General features: G+C 33.8%; 7 protein-coding genes across 7 annotated transcripts; 3 read left to right on the top strand and 4 right to left on the bottom strand.

Moving 5' to 3' along the window:
* Positions 1-1,545: 1,545 nt before the first annotated feature.
* Positions 1,546-3,957, top strand: PHYBLDRAFT_169844 (hypothetical protein; the record flags this gene model as incomplete). Its single annotated transcript, XM_018436173.1, has 11 exons — positions 1,546-1,573; positions 1,642-1,910; positions 2,010-2,138; positions 2,211-2,299; positions 2,375-2,428; positions 2,723-2,736; positions 2,963-3,004; positions 3,076-3,081; positions 3,331-3,405; positions 3,756-3,801; positions 3,882-3,957. The coding sequence occupies 11 exons, from the start codon at positions 1,546-1,548 to the stop codon at positions 3,955-3,957; spliced, it is 828 nt and encodes a 275-aa protein (XP_018289971.1).
* A 339-nt stretch (positions 3,958-4,296) lies between these two features.
* PHYBLDRAFT_146915 (hypothetical protein) lies at positions 4,297-5,331 on the top strand (the record flags this gene model as incomplete). The annotated part of the gene is made up of 3 exons (XM_018431752.1): positions 4,297-4,814; positions 4,889-5,027; positions 5,065-5,331. 3 exons carry the CDS (start codon positions 4,297-4,299, stop codon positions 5,329-5,331), a joined length of 924 nt encoding a protein of 307 aa, XP_018289970.1.
* A 1,126-nt stretch (positions 5,332-6,457) lies between these two features.
* Positions 6,458-7,628, bottom strand: PHYBLDRAFT_146914 (hypothetical protein; the record flags this gene model as incomplete). Its single annotated transcript, XM_018431751.1, has 5 exons — positions 6,458-6,641; positions 6,711-6,879; positions 7,216-7,336; positions 7,390-7,462; positions 7,513-7,628. The coding sequence occupies 5 exons, from the start codon at positions 7,626-7,628 to the stop codon at positions 6,458-6,460; spliced, it is 663 nt and encodes a 220-aa protein (XP_018289969.1).
* Positions 7,629-7,709: 81 nt separating this feature from the next.
* Positions 7,710-9,248, bottom strand: PHYBLDRAFT_146913 (hypothetical protein; the record flags this gene model as incomplete). The annotated part of the gene is made up of 4 exons (XM_018431750.1): positions 7,710-8,123; positions 8,190-8,337; positions 8,470-9,031; positions 9,107-9,248. 4 exons carry the CDS (start codon positions 9,246-9,248, stop codon positions 7,710-7,712), a joined length of 1,266 nt encoding a protein of 421 aa, XP_018289968.1.
* A 2,591-nt stretch (positions 9,249-11,839) lies between these two features.
* On the bottom strand, positions 11,840-12,572 carry PHYBLDRAFT_73978 (hypothetical protein; the record flags this gene model as incomplete). The annotated part of the gene is made up of 2 exons (XM_018442959.1): positions 11,840-12,307; positions 12,390-12,572. 2 exons carry the CDS (start codon positions 12,570-12,572, stop codon positions 11,840-11,842), a joined length of 651 nt encoding a protein of 216 aa, XP_018289967.1.
* A 2,418-nt stretch (positions 12,573-14,990) lies between these two features.
* PHYBLDRAFT_146911 (hypothetical protein) lies at positions 14,991-15,645 on the bottom strand (the record flags this gene model as incomplete). Its single annotated transcript, XM_018431749.1, has 2 exons — positions 14,991-15,356; positions 15,409-15,645. 2 exons carry the CDS (start codon positions 15,643-15,645, stop codon positions 14,991-14,993), a joined length of 603 nt encoding a protein of 200 aa, XP_018289966.1.
* A 5,099-nt stretch (positions 15,646-20,744) lies between these two features.
* PHYBLDRAFT_146909 (hypothetical protein) lies at positions 20,745-21,027 on the top strand (the record flags this gene model as incomplete). Its single annotated transcript, XM_018431748.1, has 2 exons — positions 20,745-20,930; positions 21,004-21,027. 2 exons carry the CDS (start codon positions 20,745-20,747, stop codon positions 21,025-21,027), a joined length of 210 nt encoding a protein of 69 aa, XP_018289965.1.
* Between the last annotated feature and the right edge of the window lie 1,050 nt (positions 21,028-22,077).

Raw genomic sequence — 22,077 nt, 5'->3', positions numbered from 1 at the left:
AGCTGCGAAGAGGATTTTGGTGCTATTCATTAAATGTAAAAGACATCTTTATATACTCTTTATTTTTTAACCAAAATGCTTGCGGCTCTTTTTCTTTTTCTCTCTCATAGTGATGATATAGCAATAATTACAGTAATGTCAATGCTAGGTGAAACATCTGTCAGTAAATAATTCCCATGGTTGGAAAGATTCTTCTTCATTAATAATTATGATGTAAGTTAAAATACTTCTTGATTGACAAGGGGGTACCATTAAAAGAGCACTGGTGAAACAGATACGTACTCTTTACTTGTGAGCGATTAGATATTCCTTGGGCTTTATAAAGAGATATATGTATATTTAGGATAGTTAACAACCAAATAATTTATGTTTTTTTTTAAATAAATTATCAATTACTCTCTAATACCAAAGGCAAAGAAAAACAGCCTTCTAATAATTAACAGTTAAAAAAAAGTAGTACTGTCTAAACACATTGGTAGAAAAGACATAGTTATATTATCTGTGTTGTACTAATAGTATTTTTGAGATAGTGAATATATATTTAGCTAATAGCATTATTTTCTTGTTTATGTATAAAACTTAAAGAAATAGATATAGATAATGAGGGCTATAGTTTGATACTCTTTTACTGACATCATCAAGATAAGCACTACTGATCAAAAGGGGTAGTAATTGAAAGTGCCGATGTAAGTTAAAGCACACCTTTTTCAAAAATGTACGGTTTCAGTCAAAAATGCCCCTTGGTAAATAATAGTAATGACAGTTAAAATTATTTTTACCTTTGATAACAGCATCAATCAAAACGCGTTTTAGTCGATAATGATAATAAGTATGATATGGACTTGAGTATCATAACATTTACTTTAATGTTGATAAAAAGGAGCCAATTAACTATATGATGTTCAGATGTTATATAGCTACTGTAGAGTATATTTAAAGTTATAATTTTAACTGGTACAGGGTTTTGTTATCGGGAACTTTAACCAAATTTCATGCTATATCTGCAATATGTATAGAGTTATATTATTATATCATATACTTTAAAACGTTTAATATGTAGACGGTGCAAAGTATGAAGATTTATATATATAATATTGATTTAAAGTCCAATTCATTTTATCTTTATATTTCTTACAGTTTTGTTGTGTTGACACAAAAAGACTGTATCATGTTCACATGAGCTACTGCAGACAGGTGCAGACAGGTACATATAAGTGCATAAGCATCCCTTCTTTTATATGTTTTGTTTGTACATCTGTCTGTATCTTTTTCATATAAATAGCTATCAATTGCTTGTAATAAATCGTTGCCTTTCTCAAACTCAAATCGCTCTTATTCTACTTGTCTAAACTATCACCTTTTCTTTTCAACTCACTGCTTATAGCTAAAAAAAACTTAAGCATGTCTGATATTAACACAACTCTCCTCAACTCAATTCAAAAGATTGAGGTTGATCTTGCTGAAACCAAGCAAGCATTGCGCAAGCTTCAAATGCAATTCAGCAATTAATTTGCGCCAGCAGTCAGTGCGGAAGATCTAACTACAATGCAACAAAGCATTATTGAGCAGAGTTGTAAGTCATATATATTCTGTGCTTAGATGTTTATTTACTTTATTAATATTGTCATACATTTTTTGTAGCTCTTGAGCGCATTGCTGAGTCTTTGAAAAGAGCCCAGCTCACAGAGTACTCTGATCAGCTCAGTAAGCGAGTAATCAATACTGGTGGCAAGTTCAAAGGAAAAAACAAAGCACAAAAATACAATCTGTTGCTTCAGATTCTTTACGAGCAGGACTGGAAGGCGCGCTGCAAAGAAGTTCCACAAGGGCAGCCTTTGCCTCCATTAGTCCCTCTTTCAGACCATGATTTGACAGTAAAAAGACTGCATCTCAAAACATTAGGCCGTATGGTAAAGCATGATATCATTGACAAAGACTATCCTGCGGCCTCAAAAGAATGGAAGAATATCCCAGAGACAAACAGGGAATACTAAATGATGCATTTGGAGAGGTTGGCAAAGAATAGTGAATTGCACATCCACCAATGTAAAAGAATGTGGTGTGCAAGAAGCCTTCTTTGGGAAAGCTTCAAGAGCAACAATCAGATGCACAAGACAAGAACAGCAGAGAAGAACAAAGTAAGTTTATCAATTAACAAATCTATATATTGTAAACTTTAATTAACATTGTTTCCTTTTATTATGCTATAGACACAGCAAGACATAAGTGATTCTTCGCTTTCTTCTCCTGATATGTCAGAAACTGGTGATGTTGAGTCGCCCATAATGGCAGATGTGCTGTAAGTTACCATTGTTGCTTTTTCTCATTCGCTGTTAATACAAAACTAATATAAACTTCTTACTCTTTTATGTAGGTCTCCTCCACCCACAGCAAGTGTTGAGCCTGCTCGCAAAAGAAGTCGAAGATTGTAGTTTGGCTGCTGTGATTGGCCGAGTTTGATTTTTTTAGTCTGTCTTTAGTGCATTTTTTTTCTTATCTTGTCATTTTTCTTTTTATGTTTTTTATTCCTTTTTTCTTTCATACAAAAAATTTATCAACCTCTTTCATATGATTGCTAATGTTGTGATTACAAGAATTTGAAGCTAATGTACAGCATCTACAATTCTGCTATATTCAAATATAAAAGGAAATAATATATAGCCTTTTTTTTGAGAAAAAAAATAATAGTAATATTTTTGTACTGAAATATTATACTTGGGAGCCATTCTATTATATGTAAGTATATTGAGTAGAATAAACACTTTGAGCTTTCTAACAAGATGCTCATTCTAGTTGTATGAATCAGATTCGAATTTGCTTCATGTTACTTAACTTGAATCTTTACTCAAGTTTTTCTTCTTCTATGATAACAACTTTCTATAGTGCTTATATTTTATTGCTTCTCTTATATATAGATATTAAATATTAATACATTCTTTAATATATATATATATTCTTATAGTAAATGCTTATTTTACTGAACAAGTAAGCATATTATATAAAGGTAAGCATTATAATAATATTATATCTATTTATTTATTTTAAGTTTTTTCTCTAATATTAGTATATTTGTAGAAATTGGTAAAAAATAATAAGTGCTATCTAAGATATATTAGAATACCCAAAGTATATGAAATACAATTTGAATAGTACTGTTTTACTGCATATGTTTTGCAGTAGCTAAACAGAACCATTTTTTATTGCGAGTGGCCGATGGAATTGTTTTTTCATTATTACTATTATTATTATCATTTTCATTTAATAAAACATGCATTGAAATAAAGATTCAATTCAATTAAACCCGATTCAATATTGTATAATAAAAAACAGACCATTCTGTTAAAGCTGCAAAGGAAAAACAAGAGGTTGTGCTAGAATTGAAAGCAATAGAACAAAAGAAAGAATGTAATAGAGGAAAGGAAGGACACTTGACTTTTTTTTGAAAAAATGGTAACAGTGCCTGTTTTGGCTTTTTACATAATAAATAACTGCCATTTTTTATTATGAAAAAAATGGTAACAGTGCTTGTTTTGGCTTTTTACATAATAAATAACTGCCATTTTTTACTATGTAAAAAATGGTAACAGTGCCTGTTTTGGCCTTATACAGAGTCATAACTGCCATTTTTTATTAAGTAAAAAATAGCAGTTATGTTACCAAAGTGGTAACATGTTACCATTTTCTCCGCCATAGTAAAATATTTGACATTAGCTTATAATTGTCTTGTATTTAATGTATTTTGATATATTTCATAGCTCTTATTACTATTAGACTTGACATATACAGTCAAAGCTCGATTTAGTAATATTTTTAGGAGAAGCCATATTGTATTACTATTACTAAATCAAATGAATTTTTCTTACTCCGCATATGTTTTTTAGCAATATTGCAGATTTGCTCTATGTGACTGCAAATAAAAGTGCTGAAAAAATATTACTAAATCGCGATTATTACTAAATCAAATATTATTAAATCGAGCTTTGACTGTATAATAATAAAAATAAATATCACAGCAACTTGCTATGATAAAAACAACAGTTACGCAAATCGGAGTACAAACAATAATAAAAAAGGCATCTCAGTAAGAAAAAATACATTTGATTTAGTAATAAAAATATGATTTGGCAACTCCTAAAAATATTACTAAATTGAGCTTTGACTGTACCCTTATTTGCATAAGCTAATTTTTGTTTAAAAAATGTATTACTCAAAAACAACAAATCAACTACACATCTATCTCCATCCCTGTCCCACCAATCTTGCTAACCTAAGCAACCTCTGTTTTATCAAGTTGCTATGAGTCCAAAGGAATCTACCAACACAAACATCTTTAAGACAGTTCCTCCTCAACAGTCTAGGCTGAGAAAATCGTTGGCTGACCAAACATTTTGCAGCCCCAAGTATGCTCAACTAAAAGCAATTTTGGATGAGGCGCTTGCACGCGCAGCTATACACAAAGAGCAGCACAAAGATCTGCTTAGCAAGATAGATGTAATTGTAAAACACTCAATTGCATTTCAAGAACATAACAGCACTCTTACTGAGGAGCTCTGCATTGCAAATGAGCACGTAGAGTTCCTACACAACCAACTTCAGCTTCAGATACAAGTACCTGATGCTTCAACCTTCACCACCACTACTCTCCTGCCTACAGAGATTGGACCTGTTGAGCATTTCTCAGTGGAAGCTTCTGCCCATGGTCCTGTCACCATCTCCACACTCTCACCCACCATGTTTCTGGCTGCTGCCAAGAAGGCAATGGGAAAGAAACTCAACCAGCCCAAGCTTAGCACTGCTCAAGCTACCTACACCCTGTAACCCAAAAGTAAACCATCTGAGTATGCATTTGTATACCTGGCCTGCTGCCACCACCTCAAATACTCTCAAGTATGAAAACTCTTGAGAATATTGAAGATCCAACAGTACTGTGTCTTGGACATTGCGTTCCCCAAATGCAGCACTCTCTTCCTCCTTGTGCACAACGACTTCAAGGACAAGATCACCCAGCTCTTCGCAGACATTGGCATGTCTGTGAAGACAGATTTTGATCCCTTGGACCATTAGATCATTGCTGATCTGGTGCATGCCCACAAACACATGCAGGAACGCCAACAGCTTGCATACAAGCTATACTGCCAATGTCTTCTTGCTCTCTGCCTTCGCCTCCCTGCCCCACTGGGCAAAAGTGTCATGAGGCACTTTTGTATAGTGGAAAGTAGCTCTCTTCGCCTCCCTCCAGTCGGCCTTGAGCAGTATCTGGAAGACCGAAACCTTCCATCTGGCCCCCAAGCCAGTGCCATTGACACTGCCACTGCCATGGTTATAGGATAAATAAGCTTGCTTATAGTCTTTTCTTCTTGTCCTGTCTTTGCCCCTCCTCTCTGCCTCTCTTATTTTAATCTGTATTATTCTTTCTCTTCCCCTTAGCTAGTTTTATCAGTCATATTTCTGTTTTTTCTCTTATTTCTTCTGCAGCAGCTCTCTTGGGTTGCCACTATGCTAAAATGCACAAGACCTAGACAAACTCACATTGAAAAATATTTTCACCTGTCTACTGCTAATATTTTATTTTATTGAAAAAATGCAAATTTTTGAGATATTATGTTAGTTTTCTCATGATTTAGATTTTCAATTCAACTAAACCTTCTAACACATATACATATATCTATATACTACTTAGATCCAAAGTTATAGAGAGCCAACATTTGAATTTGTGAAATAGATTGATACAAATGTATAATATAATATATCTGAAAATAATTTGGCTCAATCAGTATAATACCACCCAACATTTATGCTTTTTAATTTGCTGGATATATATGTAACTCGTAGGATAAAGTATTTCTCACAAATGATTTCTATGAAAAAACAGAGTGGAGAGTTATTTAACTCACAAGTGATAGATAGCTTATGTTGATGCAAAGAAGCAGATTGATAAGCTTTATAAAGATAAAAAAAAAGATTGTCTAGCTAATAGAATATAAAAGTAAATGAGTATATAAATAATAAGTTGTCTAGCTAATGAAGTATAAAGAAAAATATAATAAAAATAAAAGAAAAAAAGAAGAAAAAAAGATTATATTATAATGAGATCAATAGATTCCTCTTGATTGGAAAGAAAAGAGAGCATGACATTTCTACGATCATACTTATTGAACTCTATAAACTTGTTCCAATAAGTATCAAAGTTGTTAAGAATCTGGTTTCTGACACAACCCAAAAAGAATAACTCAGGAATGGTTCACCATTTTCTTGAGACATTGCGGGAGAGATGTACTGTTGTCCAGTGCTTATTGTTAACATGATTGAAAGTCAGAGGTTGTTGATGTTTTGATAGATTTTTGGGAAGGACAAAGGGAAGAAACAATACAGAAGGGGTGGTGAGATTGTCTGAGTAGATGCAGACTGATCACTTATAGGTGCCCGCAGCTAGTTGAGCACAGTCGGGTGTGCTAAATCACATATTGACTTCTAAACACGCTGGGATGAAGTTGGAGTTGGAGTTGGAGTTGGAGTTGGAGTTGGAGTTGGTAATACAGAGATCAGAACCATGCTTTATAATGTCTTCTAATTGCTTGACATTGGTTCTAAACGTGCTGACATAAATGCTGCTGTGTTTTGGAAGGGTTGCAAGCATATATCTTTTGACAAAAGAGAACTTTTTTTAATCTTTATAGATCAAATAGGCAACGACCTGAAAAGCATACCACCCATCAGCAGTAGAGTTAAACCCACCCTTAACATCATTGACTATCTCATGAGAGACAGGAAAACCAGGCTGAAATTTAACCCTCTTGCTAACAGATGTGTGATAGTCATACTGGTAATTTTCTTGAGCTGTAGCAGGTCTTTTAAACCCTATTTCTTTTGTGGCATCAACTAAAAAGCATATAAGTATACAATAATATTTCTCTTTATGGATTCAATTATACTGAAATATGAGAAAGAATATTATCTGGGTTGAGAGACTTTTGTTTTATTTTTTGTTTTGTTTTTGGTGGCATTGACTAAAAAGCATATTATTATAAGACTAGATTTCTTTTCATGAATTCAATTACACTGTAAAATAAAAGTACATATTATCTGGGTCGAGAGACTCTTTTTTGATTTGTTTTATTTTGTTTTTGGTAGCATTGACTAAAAAATGTATGTAAATATATGACAAGATTTTTTTTTCATAAACGCAACTGTATATAAAATAAAAAAGCATCTTACCTAGATCAAAAGGCTCTTTTTTTCTTTTGTTTTGTTTTTTATTGTTTTTTGTTTTTTGTGTAGCTGCAGGCTTTCCATCTCTTGTTCTAGCTCTTAACCTAACCATTGCCTTAAGGCCAGCCTAGTATTTCAAGGTACATATTAGTACTTTGTTATGTTATATTTTTATCTTACATGACCAGACAAAACACTGATCTTCCTCCAGTTTGCCCAACCAAAGTCTTTGGGACGTGCATCACCCTTTCTTCTGCCAGGATTTTTAATTTTTCTGGGGCTTGCAAGTTAATCAAAGGGTACCCAGTTTTGCCTTTGAATCTAGAAGTAACCTTCTTGATCTTTTGAAGAAGGTTGGTCACTTGCTGGCTGCCCTCACAAGAACGGAAAAGAACTTCAAGCTTTACTATATCTTGCATTCACTCTTCTGACCTCTTCGTAATGACATGTGCTATACGACTTTCTTCAAAGGATGTCTCTTTTGGAACAGGGTTTATGATCTATCTTTCAGGAACATCATCAAGGGTGAGCTCCCTTCCAGCTGGCAGCGAGTGTCTGCAGGGCAAGCCAAACTCAAACCTGTTTTTGCAATAACAAAATTCATCATCTCTATTGATCAAGCAAAGTTCTTGATCAATAACAAGCAATGCTCTCTTAGAGACTTTCATAAAAAGCCTGGAAAGCTGCTTGTTGCGGCCAACCAAGACATCAACAGTTGTCAATTCCCTGATTTTTATAGTATTGAAGTCTCTTTCGAGCCTGCCTACATAGGAGTTGACAGCTTCAAATGCAAGCCCTAAAGACGAAATTGCTGATATTTCTCTTTTCAAAGCTTGATGTGTGCTCTCAACTCTCTGGGTAGTTATACACCCAAAATGCATTTTCTGGCTGGTCAGGTATCCTGCCCACTTCTTCTAGAACTTTATCTATCTTTCAGCAAAGTAAATCAATGCATCTATCTTGAACCATTCTTTGTCTACTTCACAACCAGAAGATACTGCATTGAACTTCATCAACATAACCTCAAAATCTCTTTTCATACTGCTGTGAATCATAGAGTTCAAATACTCCATAAGAATGTCTTTCTCTGCAACTGACTTGATTTTTCTAGCAAAGACTTTTTCAACACTCTTCAACATATGCCAGTAGCATAGCAATTTGATATTTTTTTATGAATACAATGTCAAGTGTATCTATTAAGATCATAAATTTGTCTGTTACAAATGAAGAACTGTTTTTCTTGTTCTCAAAAACAAGTACCTTGAGCTACTCAAAGAACCAAATGCAGGTCTCTTGTTTCTCATTCGAAACTCAGACGAAGGCAATGGGAAACGATTTAAAAGTGTCTTTCCGAGGTTATAGACGCCTTCCATGCATACAAGAGTCATTTCCAAATTGTTGGTTGAGTAGGTGGCATCAACAGCTATGACTTCTGAGAAGCGATGAGCTCTTTCTAGCATCTTTAAGTGCAAGAAAAATACTCTTTCAAGAGACTCATATTTGCTGGTATAATAGCGTACAAGATATCCCTTAGCTTCCATGGTTTTAATGAGTTCAGTATCTGTATCCTGAGAAGTGGAAGCAGTAGTATGAGCAAAAGCAGCCTTGATATTGTTAATGTCATTCACATACAGCTTGTGGCTGACATTATCCTTTTCATTGATTGCCTTTTGGATCTCACAAGTCTTAGTTTTGATCTTAACAAGCTTTATGATTTCTCTAGCATCATCAACAGTAACCTTTGATGAACGACCTTTCAAGATGAATTCCAGGCAGTCATCATCAAGAGGGTAATTGTAGTAGCCTTCAATCTTATTAGTGGCTTTCAAAAGAAGATATCCTTTAGAAGCTTTCTTCTATGATATTTTCAAGAGATAGAGACATCCAGTCTTTTTACTAGATGGAATTCTCTTGCGTTTGCTATCTTCAATATTCTGTGTGTTCTTATAATGACTGTCCTTGGCACACTTCAAATACACTCGAGTTGGTTTACTATCTCTAGTTACAAGTGCATATTCCTGCATCTTTGAAATTGTCATTGTCATGTCACTGTAATCATTAACTGGTGAGACAGGAAGAGATTGTTTGACAGGATAATGTTTCTTTCCATTGAAAAAGTGAATTTATTTATTGATAAAATGCATATTAAAGTAATTTCTAAAGAATATTTATTAACATCATGCTTTCTAATTGCTAATATGCAATGAGCAAAGTAATCTCTTTACTATTTTCAAAAAAATATATTTTTAAATGCAATCGATTAGTAGCTCTTATGAGATGAGTATAGAATAGAAAAGAAGGTTTTATATTTAAATATTGAGTTAAGAATTTCAGGACACATCGTTTTGCCCTGAAGGATTAAAGAAAAGATCTCAGACCTTGGACAAGTAGTCCCAACAAATTAGTCCAGTAGAAAAGATTATGCACCATCCTGAAAATGTTGTTTCCATAAGATTGCTGTTCATCTTCTATTCTACTCTGTAGTAATTCAGACACTCGGATATTGAATTTATCATATATAAAACCATATTCATATTGGGATAGTATAGTAGCTATCATCTTGTCAGCATAAAATGTATATAAATAATTAAGTAATTGGGTTAATAATTATTACAGTCAGTACTGAGTGGGTATTATTTGGGCACAAGCATGGTTTTCGATGGCGTCTCTTCAATTTGTAGTTGGTGAAAGACACAGGGTAGAATAATTTCTTTTTGGGAAAAAATTGAAAATCAGACTTTTTTGTGTAGCAGTTTTACTAAGTTTTTTTGAGCAGAATTTGACTTTTTGAAGTGTATTAGAGAAATTTGAAACTGACAAGATACATTATTATTTTTGATAAAGATTGTTAGGGAGAATCGTATAAAAGATATTATGAAATAATAATATTAAATACAAAGATATAATGATCATATTATATTAACTTTAAAAGCATAAGAGAAAAAATTTATTGAAGAATTGTATAAAATTATAAAAGAAAAAAAGACTAAATTAAATGGAAAGTATTAAATATGTATGTATGTATGTATACATGGGATGTTTATTTAGAAGGTAATGCTGCTATCAGCAATTCTTTTTGTAAGTTCATTTAAAGATATCTTTAAATCACAGTGCTTATTCTCAACAAGCAAAGCAACCTCTTCTTCTGTCAAATGTCTTTCTTTAGCAAGCCGTTCCACCTCATTATATATATGAACTCTTCTGCTAAAGAATTGTGATTCTGTTCTGTTATCACCATAGATTCTCCACTTTGCCCTGAAGTTCTGTTCAAGAAATCTAATTGATGGGCTCCCAGATATTCCAACAGAATATTCGCACCACATATCTGTTACAGTTAAAATTTTTTGGCTCATTTTATAATATGGTGCTATCTCTTCATTGTTGTCTGGATTTGTAACTCGGGTAAAGCTTGAGGTAGCAGACAGGGCAAACCGGACTGAGGGACCAAGGGAAGCAGAAGTAAAGGAGGGAACAGAAGGAGCAGTGTGGCCAGAGGACGTGGGAGATTGTGTCTGTAAGACATTTTCAAGGCATTGTCGGATTTGAGAAGGATCATTGCATAGACAAAACGAAACTTGTAAAAAGGTTTCAACTAGTACATTTCTAGTCTCTAGGCCTACACTTCTGGCATTTGCAAATTCAAATTGGGTTTGGGCTTGCATTGTATTGAAGGAGCTGATCATTGCATCAAATCTGGCTCGCATAGCAACAGCTATCTCTGGTGCAAAAAATTGAATACGGTCGCTCACTTGAAACTTCTTGATTGATTTACCAATGGCACCAGAAAGTTGTGCTTCAAACTCTTGGTATAGGCTTGTCAAAAATATTTCACTTATCCACAAGTAATAGTTTGGGTACTTCTTTCACAAAACCACAGAGTCCTATTTTTATAAATTATTAAAGAAGAACATTTATCCAAGCACTATTGCTATTTTCTTATCAGAAGAAAACCGATCCTTAAATAGGCCAAAAGATCCAAAAAATTGGGACCAGCGATGTCATCTTCAACTTCTTTCTTGTGGAATTTAGCTTTCCATGATTCAATGCTTGGGAATATCATTTGTTGCAACTCAATTAAGAGAGTGACGGTGGCACGGTCAAGGAAATAGTCTCCTCTGCAAATAGAAAATCTGGCTAGAACCTTGATTGCATCAACAGGAAGATCAGAAAGATAACATTCCACCATTCAGTCCAATCCCCATCTACCAACTTGTCTTTGTTGATCACTGGAGACGTCTTGATGGGATACCATATTGATGGCACTCTTTTGGTTGATATAGATAACTTTAGATGAGCTGATCCCAACTGCTTCAAATGCCAACTTGTATGCTTTTGATTGCTTGTTGTAACTCATCGGTTTGCTTTTATTTTGATTGGGAAACAAGTAGCTGTTGTACCATGTTTTGCGTATAGAAAAATCAACAAACGGTTTGTTTTCATAGTGGAATTTGGAAAAAAAATGTTGAGCTAGTGCACCAATAGGGCATAATTCTTTATTGGCGTGGCAAAGAGCAGATCCGTATTGGATTTTTCCATTCTTGTTGGTTTTTTCATATGTAATTGTAGCTACTAATGCAACACATGGAGAAACATCTTGATCTTCTAGTTCCATTTTGAAAAGGTTGGGATATTAAGTACCAAAGGCAGTTTTACTTCTCAATAACATTGCATGACTCATAAGAAAACAAAGATGATTTCTAACTCCCACTGTACTATCTTGCTCGAGGAAGTACTGACTGAGAAGAAGAAGTTCGTTTTTTGTATATCTATTGTTGAGTGTGTTTTTTTCTCTGTCTTTATACTCTACTCTCTTGCACTTTGTTTCCTTCTTTGTGTTTGTGTCTAGAAACTGTCTTACAATTGGTTCTCTAGAATGGAGGTTCTTGTTCAAGTCCAAAGCTACTTGCTGGTAATAAATGTCTGTTATTGCCTTAACGTAAGCCTGAATTGACTCTCTTCCAAAAGGAACAGGGGTGTCATCATCATTTCTCTTGAACTTGCGGTCACAAACCATGACAAAATCAGTGAGAAAGAAGGCGACTTTTTCATCAGAGACAATTGTGCCATCAGCAATTTTTTTTGTTTCAACACACCAATTCTAATTTTCATACATTACATTAGATAAATGAAAAAATAGTGACATATTTAATCATGAAGAAGTGGTACTTTATTCAACTTACCATCCACTCTTTCTGCTTTGCTAGATATGCATGAATTGTGTTCTTGGAGCGGAACAGCTGGTTTTTGGTGACAATCATCTCGCTGTTTTGCTGCATAGTCAGCCAGTTTTCCATGTTGCACTGATAGTATTCATTGTTTAGTACATTGGTTTGGGTAGAGGAGCTGGCTTCTGTGTAGTTCATGATGGAGATGTCGAGGGTATTTTATTATAAATAGTAAGGATGTAAAGAAAAAAAGAAATTGTCTTGTATTTATACTTTTTGATATTAAATTATGGCTCAATGTTATATTCAAATGTACCAATCAATGCAGTGGAAATGTAATCAGATTAAGACGTGAGCTGTCAGATAGTTAAAGCCTTAACATTCCAGCCACTATTTATTAATATTGGTTCCTAAAAGCCATTGTGCCACACTCCCAAAAATAAGTATTTTATATCTAAAAGACATGTATATTGTAGCTATCTTTAGACTTTCCTTTCTTGTACACACACCTGCCACAGCTTCTATTTTTTATAATTAACTATCCATCAAGTCTATAAAGACAATATATAGTTCTTGGCAGATATTTATTATATAAATATCAAGGTTTCAACACATCTTTACTATCAATTATTTCTTTTAAATCATCTTTATACGTCTTTTGTATTTTTTATTAAAGCCAATTTAATATATGAATACCACTTTTTTTCTCCAAAAGAAAATTGTTGTGCTAGTAATTCCTATTAAGTCCCTATTCTATGTAGTTTATTGGTCCATTTAAATGTCTTCTTGATTTTAGACCCAAACCTCGAACTATTGTGAGTAATTCTTGCAATTTACATAGAAAAAAAACCAATTGTGAGTATTACTCACTTTTTTTTCACTCTCCAATATGAAAAAATTAGATGGCTTGAGACATGCGGGGACCTCAGGTCTGTATACTGTAGATAATATCTTAAAAATTGTTAAGATAATTACTGTAAGAAATGACAGAATTTGAAACACAGCTCTTACAACTTTGTTTTGGCAAATAAAAATCCAGTATTTAACCATTAGTGTTACAATGCTTTTTCCTGTACATCCAGAGATTATATCCTTATTAGGAAGTTATATATACTCAAGTTTATTAAAAAAAGCTTTATTGAAAAATAGAATTCTGCTGAAATTATAGTCAACACTTTTTATTTTATTTTCTCAAGTTGAAAATTTTGGGGTAAAAGATGCCCTAGTACATGTCTAAGTATTTTAATATATTTTAAAAATTTGCTAACTACTTGAAAAATATTGCATGAAAGAAGTAAAAAACAATAGTAATAACTGAAATAATTTATACCTATATATAAAGAAAGAAAAAAAGAAGGAAAAAAGAACTTTAGTGTTTGTGATCTGAACGAATTTATTTTAAATAACATATCTTTGATATTGAATGAACATGAAATAATACAAAGCTTTGTATTTGTTTCTTTTTACAATATATCAATACTTTTATTCTGAGTATTTATATCTTTAATGGGCTGGATGATGCAAGTCTAATTATGATCAAAATGAAGTTTGATTAGTAATGGACCATGTTGTAATAGTTGAAGTTTTTAAGAAGTTGTAAGAGGAAGAATTCAAGATTTGAAACGAGGAACAAAGATTTGTCAGAACTTGTGTAGGGTTTGTTTATTGAACAAGATTTGGTATCAAAATTTGACGATGTTCCTACACTGAATTACTACTGCTATTTGTATTGTTTTGGATCAGGAAAATTATATGACTGAGGTCAGGTAATCGATCCTATCTGAGCCTTAATCAGAGCAACGTGATCTTGGGATAATTAATGTATGATTAATTATATAAATGTGTGTAGTCCCAATGAAGTATTAACATTGAAAGTAAATATGTTTATGGGCTATAATTATACTTATAACAATCCACTGATGTATCCCATATTATAGTGATATCATCATATGAAATATAATCACTATCATGCACACTAAACCTGTGTATTAAGTAATAAAGTAATCAGTAGACACCTTTGACTGGAATAGCTGAGGCCTTATATTATTTTATTCAGACTTATTCTCAATTACAGCAGTAGTCAATCACTACGGGAAAAAAAGTGGGGTTTTATGGCTGCTTTATGACGGTTTGACAAGGCAGCTTTGTGGCGGTTTTTTGCCAAATATCCACTTTGCCCCCCTGGAGTTTAAATACATATTCCAGATCTCCGCTTTCTGATTCTCTTTTGTTGGCTCTTCTATTGGACAGTGTTTCATTTTTTATTGTATAAAGTATATTATATAATCAATTACTTTTATTGAGTACTCTCTTAAATGTCATTTATTACTTTAATACTTTAGCTTAGAAAGGAATTCTATTGGACACTAGTAATTTTTTTTTAATGTTACTTTTATGAAAACAGTTTTTTATTACATAATATACATGTAAATGTTTGATCATTTTAATAAATACAAATTTTTATTGTTTATTACAATAGAAGATCATTTTTATTAATCATTTTTATTGGTTGTTATGACAGAAAAATAAATAATATTGTTTATTTTATTGGCTATTTACTATTTAATATTCTAGGTTTTCATAGTAAAATATCCTATTCAATTCCACTACACCGGATTACTTATGAGACTGTAATCTTTTATGGCGGTCCCTCCAGAGATGTGCAACTCTTGCAGTTGATGCCCAGTTTCCGAGACATCTAGTGAAGTCTATACCAGAATCCTTCATTATATTTGCATGCCTGGCACACATTTCTTTCTTAAGTGCTACTGGTATAGACCCCCAGCTAGGATTAGGACCAAGAGCGATCACCGAAGGATGGGCAGCCATATCATCACATATAAGCTTTGTACACATATTGAGTGTGGCCTTTTTGTTACTTGTTACTTCAATGCCAAGGTCTTCACTTATCATCTTGAAGATATGCTTTAAAGTTATTTCACGGAATATGCTCACTGGTTTGCAGATAGTATTAGCACTAGACTATTAAATGACATATTAATATATATTCAACTCGTTTTATTTTTTGTCTTACAATAGGAGATACAGAAGGCGAAGTGTGTTGGTTGGAAATGTTTCTATTCTCCAGTTGGCTCTGAAGAGCAGTAATCTCCAAATTCAAATCTTTGATGCTTGTCTTCATTTCGAGCTTCAACTCTTCGATCTGTGCCTTCATTTCAAGTTTGAACTTTTCTTGGCCTGCCTTCAAAAATAGTATCTCATTGTACATGACGTATAGCAAAGAGATGGAATTGTTATCTGTGCTATTCATGTTGAGAGTTTGGTTTACCTGAGAAAAAGAATTATTGTGAAAGAAAGATAAAGGCCAAAAAAATTTTCTATTGTCTATTATTAGTTTCATATAAATGCGTTTAACCTATTGGTCCAGCCAATATTATTATTGGGTTACTGTAGTTCTAATAACAGCTATTACACAATGTTTTAGCTTCTGTTCCTGAGTTTATATTTGTATCATCTATGTCATTGCCTACTTGTAGTCATTAAGTCTATACAAATCTCAACACTATTAAGTATAAAGTCATATTATTTAAAAGGAATTATCAATATTCATACCTTTATTCTTAAGTGTTTATTTCCAACCTAAAAATGTCTTCAAATTCAATTCTTGATAGTTACCAATGCAATCAATGCAAAGAGCGCCACACCAATTTAAAAAAAGCTAAGAGTTGTAGAGCTCAATGCTTTAAGAACCATCATAGAAGACATAATTGTTGTGGGGAGAAAATAAAGCAAAATATAATATAGACGAAAGCATTTGTGAGAACTTGTGTAGGTTGTTTATTTCAAAAGAAAAGTAAAGAATGATAAAATTCGATTCTCTTTCTACACGGAACTATCTACTGATATTTATATGTTTTTCTAATTTGTAATTCAGTGTGTGCTTAAGTAATCTTTATCACGATGAGTCATATTCCAGGAGTATTGTTCTTCTGGAAAGATCCGGAAAGACCAATTGATATGATACTTCTCCAGTCAGATCAGTCCAAGAGTTTTGGTAAAGAAGAGCATTTATGCTATTGGTAATATTTTAGTATTCCGACCCAGATACTCGGGTAATGTTTCATAATATTAGATAGTTGTAGTTGTAGTCTCTCAATTAAGTATTTGTATAATAAAAGAAATATGTAGATGAAATATAATGATGCCATATATATAATGTATATGTATTTGTATATCCCATGTCATGGTGATAATAATAAATAATCAATTATGTGTATGATGATCTGTGTATTAGATAATATCATAAAGGGAGATCCGTTTGACTGGAATAGCTGAGGATATTATTTTATCCTTCAGTCTTACTCTCAGATTCAGCAGTAATCAATACTCATTCACAACAATAATGATATCCAGACTTCACAGACCACGCCTGTTCCTGGACAAGTCAGTGTTGTTTTGAACACTGTCTCGAGCGACACTATCGAGTAAGACTACAAATTACATACATACTATTAGAAAGTGTAATTAATTATATTGTTATCTTCATAAACAAGCAGAGAGCGTGCTGATGCAATCGAAGATCAGATCATGGATACACTCAACAGCAAAGATAACAATGATCCAATTATGAATATCTTCAGTAATGATGATAATGATGAGTCTATGATAAGATATATATACATGTCTTATTATATAATGCTAATTATTATTTATCTTATTAAAGTATAATGCAGAACTTGGCAATGACATGGATATCATTGAAAACAAAACATCTCCTTTGGTTTTTGACTTCAGTCAGTCTGCACCTACCCCTGACAAAGACGATGCAAAGAACTTTGAGTTTCTCAAGATCATTAAGGATTTTGGTATCTTCCGCAATGCCCATGAAATGATAGTCAAGCATTTCAACAGCATTTTGGAAACGTTGACTTGTATTACATACAGAGCATATATTCCTCATCTTGGCAAAAAGCTTTTGAAGTGTTTCTCTGATGTTGAAGAGATAGTCCATGATATCTGTCAGAGGGGATGTATGCTTTTTACCAGTCCATCCCAGACTGAGTGCTCCAACTGTGGACAAAGCCGGTACAAAACAAGACGTGGAGAAACCGAGGGTGGTAATCTGGTTGCTGCTGCCACAATGATACAGCTTCCATTGGCAAGACAACTGGCTCTTGCGTTAGCCAATGAGAATACAAGAGCAGATATGCATTACCACCATAATCATGAGTCAAGCTCGGATGGAAGTAAAACCAATGTGTTTGATGGCCAGGTTTACCAGCAAGCGAAACATCTGTTTTCCGGAAAAGATGACATTGCAATTTCGTTGTCTGTTGATGGATTCATGCCACACAATGTTCCTGGTTCTGTAACGATCCTCCATGCCACCATTCTTAACCTGAATCCCATGGTCTGGTATGAGAGAAGCAGAATGCTCCAGATCGCAATGATCTCAGGTCCAGACGCACCTGCCAATTTCTGGTCGTTCATGGAACCAACAATGAAAGAGCTCCTGGTGTTGAAGAGCAAAGGGATGGTCGTCAAGACACCAAATGAGACCATTCGTGCCAAGATACATGTCTTAATAGTCACTGGTGACATTCCCGCCTTAGCAAATTTGGCATGTCATTCTGGACATATGAGCAAAGACAGTTGCCATATCTGTCATGTTGTCGGCCAATGTCCCAAGCACGGACAATACTTCAGAACTTTGCCCAGGCCAGTGCATTCAGCTGCAAAGGGTTAAACGGACAATCCCCTCTGGCAACATTGAAGGTATTCTCTGGACCATTGTTTTTTGCCCTCGATGAGATGAATGGACTTTGCCATGGAATAAGCAAGCAGGTCTGGGGTTTGGTTTCTGGTACCTATGGAACAGACCATTGTTTTGCTCTTTATTCTAGTGTTCGAAAGGAGATCAGTACAGCAATGTACAAAACAAGAAATACTATCCCTACATCATTCCATGGCAATTAGAGAAATGTATACAAGAACCCCGGGTCATTCAAGGCCATCAATTGGGCAGACTTTCTTCTGTTTGTTGTCTCTATGCTGGTGGCAGAGCGTATTGGAGATGCAACTGCCTGGAATGTGTTACTTGGCTTGGTTCAAGCATATAACCTACTCATGAGCTGGGAGTTATCAGCAGAGGAACAGACCTCTATCAAAAGGTATATTTTAGTAAAAGTTATGTGTTATTCTATTATTTATTCTAACTATTTTTCTTCAGTAAACTTGAAATATGGAACATATACCTGGAATCACTGCTTACAAGTGGAAAAATCAAAATCAATATTTTCACTATAAACCAGCATCTTCTTCAGCACTATCCTCTTATGATTGATGCATATGGCCCACCTCGTGAATATAGTGCCAGATCCGTGGAACAGGCAATTGGTGAATACTCAAGGGCTATCAAGAGTAATTCTGCTATAAATGTTAATGCTGGCAATATCATGCTTGGCTTAGCACAAATATGACAAGCAGAGGCCAGAGCCACTGTCATGATTACAGAAGCAAAAGCAGCACAACACTTACAATATGAAGATTCCACTGCTGGTTGGCCGTTGACAGATGAGGGTGAGCATGTTGGTGCTGGGTCTGATATTGAGTTCTGGGGGCCTTTGAGGAATAGAATGATCCGAGACAGTTTTGAAGGCATTTCTTGTCTTTCGAAACTTCTTGAAGACTTCTATGAATCAAAGGGGGAAGAGTGTAGTATGATTGAAGCAGCTATATAAACTAGCCGCAAGGCATTTGTCAATGGTTGTGTGATTGACTCTGCACTCAACCAAAATTATGTAAGGGAGGTACATAACATCAGATTACAGATTCAGATTGATGAAAACCGCAACATAAATTCTACATACTCCCCAGTTTACAAGGATTTCTTCAGAAAAGTTGTTGTCTTCTTTGAGCACAAGCTCAATAACAAGAGGTGGCTGCTTGCTCTTGTAGAGATTGTGGCAGTCTGTTTGGTAAATAGTATACCAGTTGTTAACAATGGGTAAATGAAGCCAAAGGTAGTTCATCTGGCAGATGTCAAAGAATTGGTTGGTTTGGTGAAGTTGGACGCAACTATAAATACAACAACAACAACAACAACATACATAGTGTGGCCAGAGCTTAACCGCGGCCCAAAATTGTCACTTGGTTCTCTTGCAGACCTATAATTTGTTTTTTTTTGTAATACATTTTTTTTTCAAATTGTCTTAACATATTGTATTCTCTCAGCAGAAAGTTTAGATATTTTCTTCTCTTTTTCTTCTGACTTTTAATAGTCATCAAATGCAATCTACATTTACTAAAAATGTAAAGTCTGTAGTTAAAGCTTACTTTTGTCTATCAGGAGATTTAATTTTAGGTGGTCAATTTGCTTTTTGTCAACCTTTTCAAAAAACAGAGATTTTCTAGTTTCAAATTGGATTTTTAGTGATTTTTTAACTATTATAGGCCGAAAACATAGTCACAAAAGCAAAAAACCGCCATTTTTTCCCATAGTGAATACTCATTTACAACAGACCATAAAAGCTATTAACATTGATAATATCTTTTCACTGATCTTCATATCTACATAGCAGTATTTTTCTATAGCAATGTTACTTTGTATGCAGCATGATTAAAAATATTATCAAGGGATGAGGATTTTTAAAGATTTTTCTGGTCGCCCGCTTATAACTATCAGAGCTGTAATAACAGTCATTATTTCTGATACTCACCCAAAAATAACAAATTATTTTCAATAAAGATCACCATGATTATTTTTTCATATTCACATAAGTTATACACTGCATAATAAAGACTTTATTCAATAATACGTTCTTTTACACACATCTGAAAAGCTAGCATAATATTGATAAACATGTTATTTAACATCTTGAACAAGAAGGGAATTTTTTATTGAGTACTTCTTGACTTTTTGCCATATATATATAATTTAACAGCATATTTACTATTAAAAGCTCTTTTATTCACATCTTATTAAGCATTAAAATTCATAAAATTGCTGTCAGAAATCAGTCTAAGCAATATAAAGAGGTAGAAACAAAAGAAAAATTTTAAAGATATATTTCTTTATTAAAGAAGTTTTTCACTATCTTTCTATAATCGAGCTCTAAGAATATTTGCTTACCATTTCCAACTAAGATCTAATCTACGTTTATGCTGATTAGCAATGTTACAAGAGAAGTAGTTTGAACGTAATTAGTTTTTGAAAATAATGTTTTAGATGTGAGTACATTACTTCCAGGAACCCAATTAGCCGTTACTGATAATCTTTGACAAAAAAAACCAGTATAAGTATCATGTAAAAGTGCAATTTCTTCATCTTTCCAGATCCTTTAATACCTATTCAAAATTAACTAAAACTCTTTCCCCTATTCCGCCACAACTTCTGATGTAAACGTTAGAATGGTTGAAGCTCAAGTGGCTACTTCTCGTGAAGCTGAAGTCAACAGACCAGAAAACACAAAAAGAAGCTATGCTTCTAAGCAAAAGGAGTACAGAGATTGGTGTGACAAAACCTTCCCAAGCATTTATTCTGAGAATCGCTACACTGTATATGGAGATAAACTCCATTTGTTTCTTAAAGATTGTGTATGTTTTTTGCTGTTTTTTTTTGGAAATATATCTTGTAAGTAATAAAATTAAATATTTTTTCTTCTATTAGATTGTCAACCAAACCCACAGATGAAACACTGGACGAACAATCAAGTATGATACTGCAATGACTTACCTTGCTGCACTTGTGGATGTTGTGGGGAGAAAATAAAGCAAAATATAATATAGACGAAAGAATTCGTGAGAACTTGTGTAGGTTGTTTATTTCAAAAGAAAAGTAAAGAAATATAAAATTCGATTGTCTTTCTACACGGAACTATCTACTGATATTTATATGTTTTTCTAATTTGTAATTCAGTGTGTGCTTAAGTAATCTTTATCACGATGAGTCATATTCCAGGAGTATTGTTCTTCTGGAAAGATCCGGAAAGACCAATTGATATGATACTTCTCCAGTCAGATCAGTCCAAGAGTTTTGGTAAAGAAGAGCATTTATGCTATTGGTAATATTTTAGTATTCCGACCCAGATACTCGGGTAATGTTTCATAATATTAGATAGTTGTAGTTGTAGTCTCTCAATTAAGTATTTGTATAATAAAAGAAATGTGTAGATGAAATATAATGATGCCATATATATAATGTATATGTATTTGTATATCCCATGTCATGGTGATAATAAAAAATAATCAATTATGTGTATGATGATCTGTGTATTAGATAATATCATAAAGGGAGATCCGTTTGACTGGAATAGCTGAGGATATTATTTTATCCTTCAGTCTTACTCTCAGATTCAGCAGTAATCAATACTCATTCACAACAGTGGACATGTACCAGCAGCAAGTCAAGATCGGTGTAAACAATTACCTTCACCCACACAAGACCTGCATCCAATTGTTGGATAATATGAAGTTCAATGACAAGCATGCCTGCCATGCAGAAAACCAAGACCGTGGTCAAGGAACTCTGGTAGATGGCTACACAAAAGAGACTGAAATTGCTAGCATTATCAGTTATTACTTCTCTCAATCAAGTGGAGGAGATTTGAGAAATGCAGTATCCTTTCTATTGTCACATTTCTGTATGCTGCGTGATGAATCTGTCAGAAAGGCCGAGTTTGCTGATCTTCAGATGGTCATGTTGAATTGTGAAGGGCCATCTGAATTCCCTGCTTTTATTCTG

Source organism: Phycomyces blakesleeanus (genome assembly GCF_001638985.1).
Source record: "Phycomyces blakesleeanus NRRL 1555(-) unplaced genomic scaffold PHYBLscaffold_14, whole genome shotgun sequence".
In the NCBI taxonomy this organism is placed as follows: domain Eukaryota; kingdom Fungi; phylum Mucoromycota; class Mucoromycetes; order Mucorales; family Phycomycetaceae; genus Phycomyces; species Phycomyces blakesleeanus.
The sequence above is the reverse complement of the archived record's forward strand: the minus strand, read 5'-3'. Positions and strand labels throughout refer to the sequence as shown.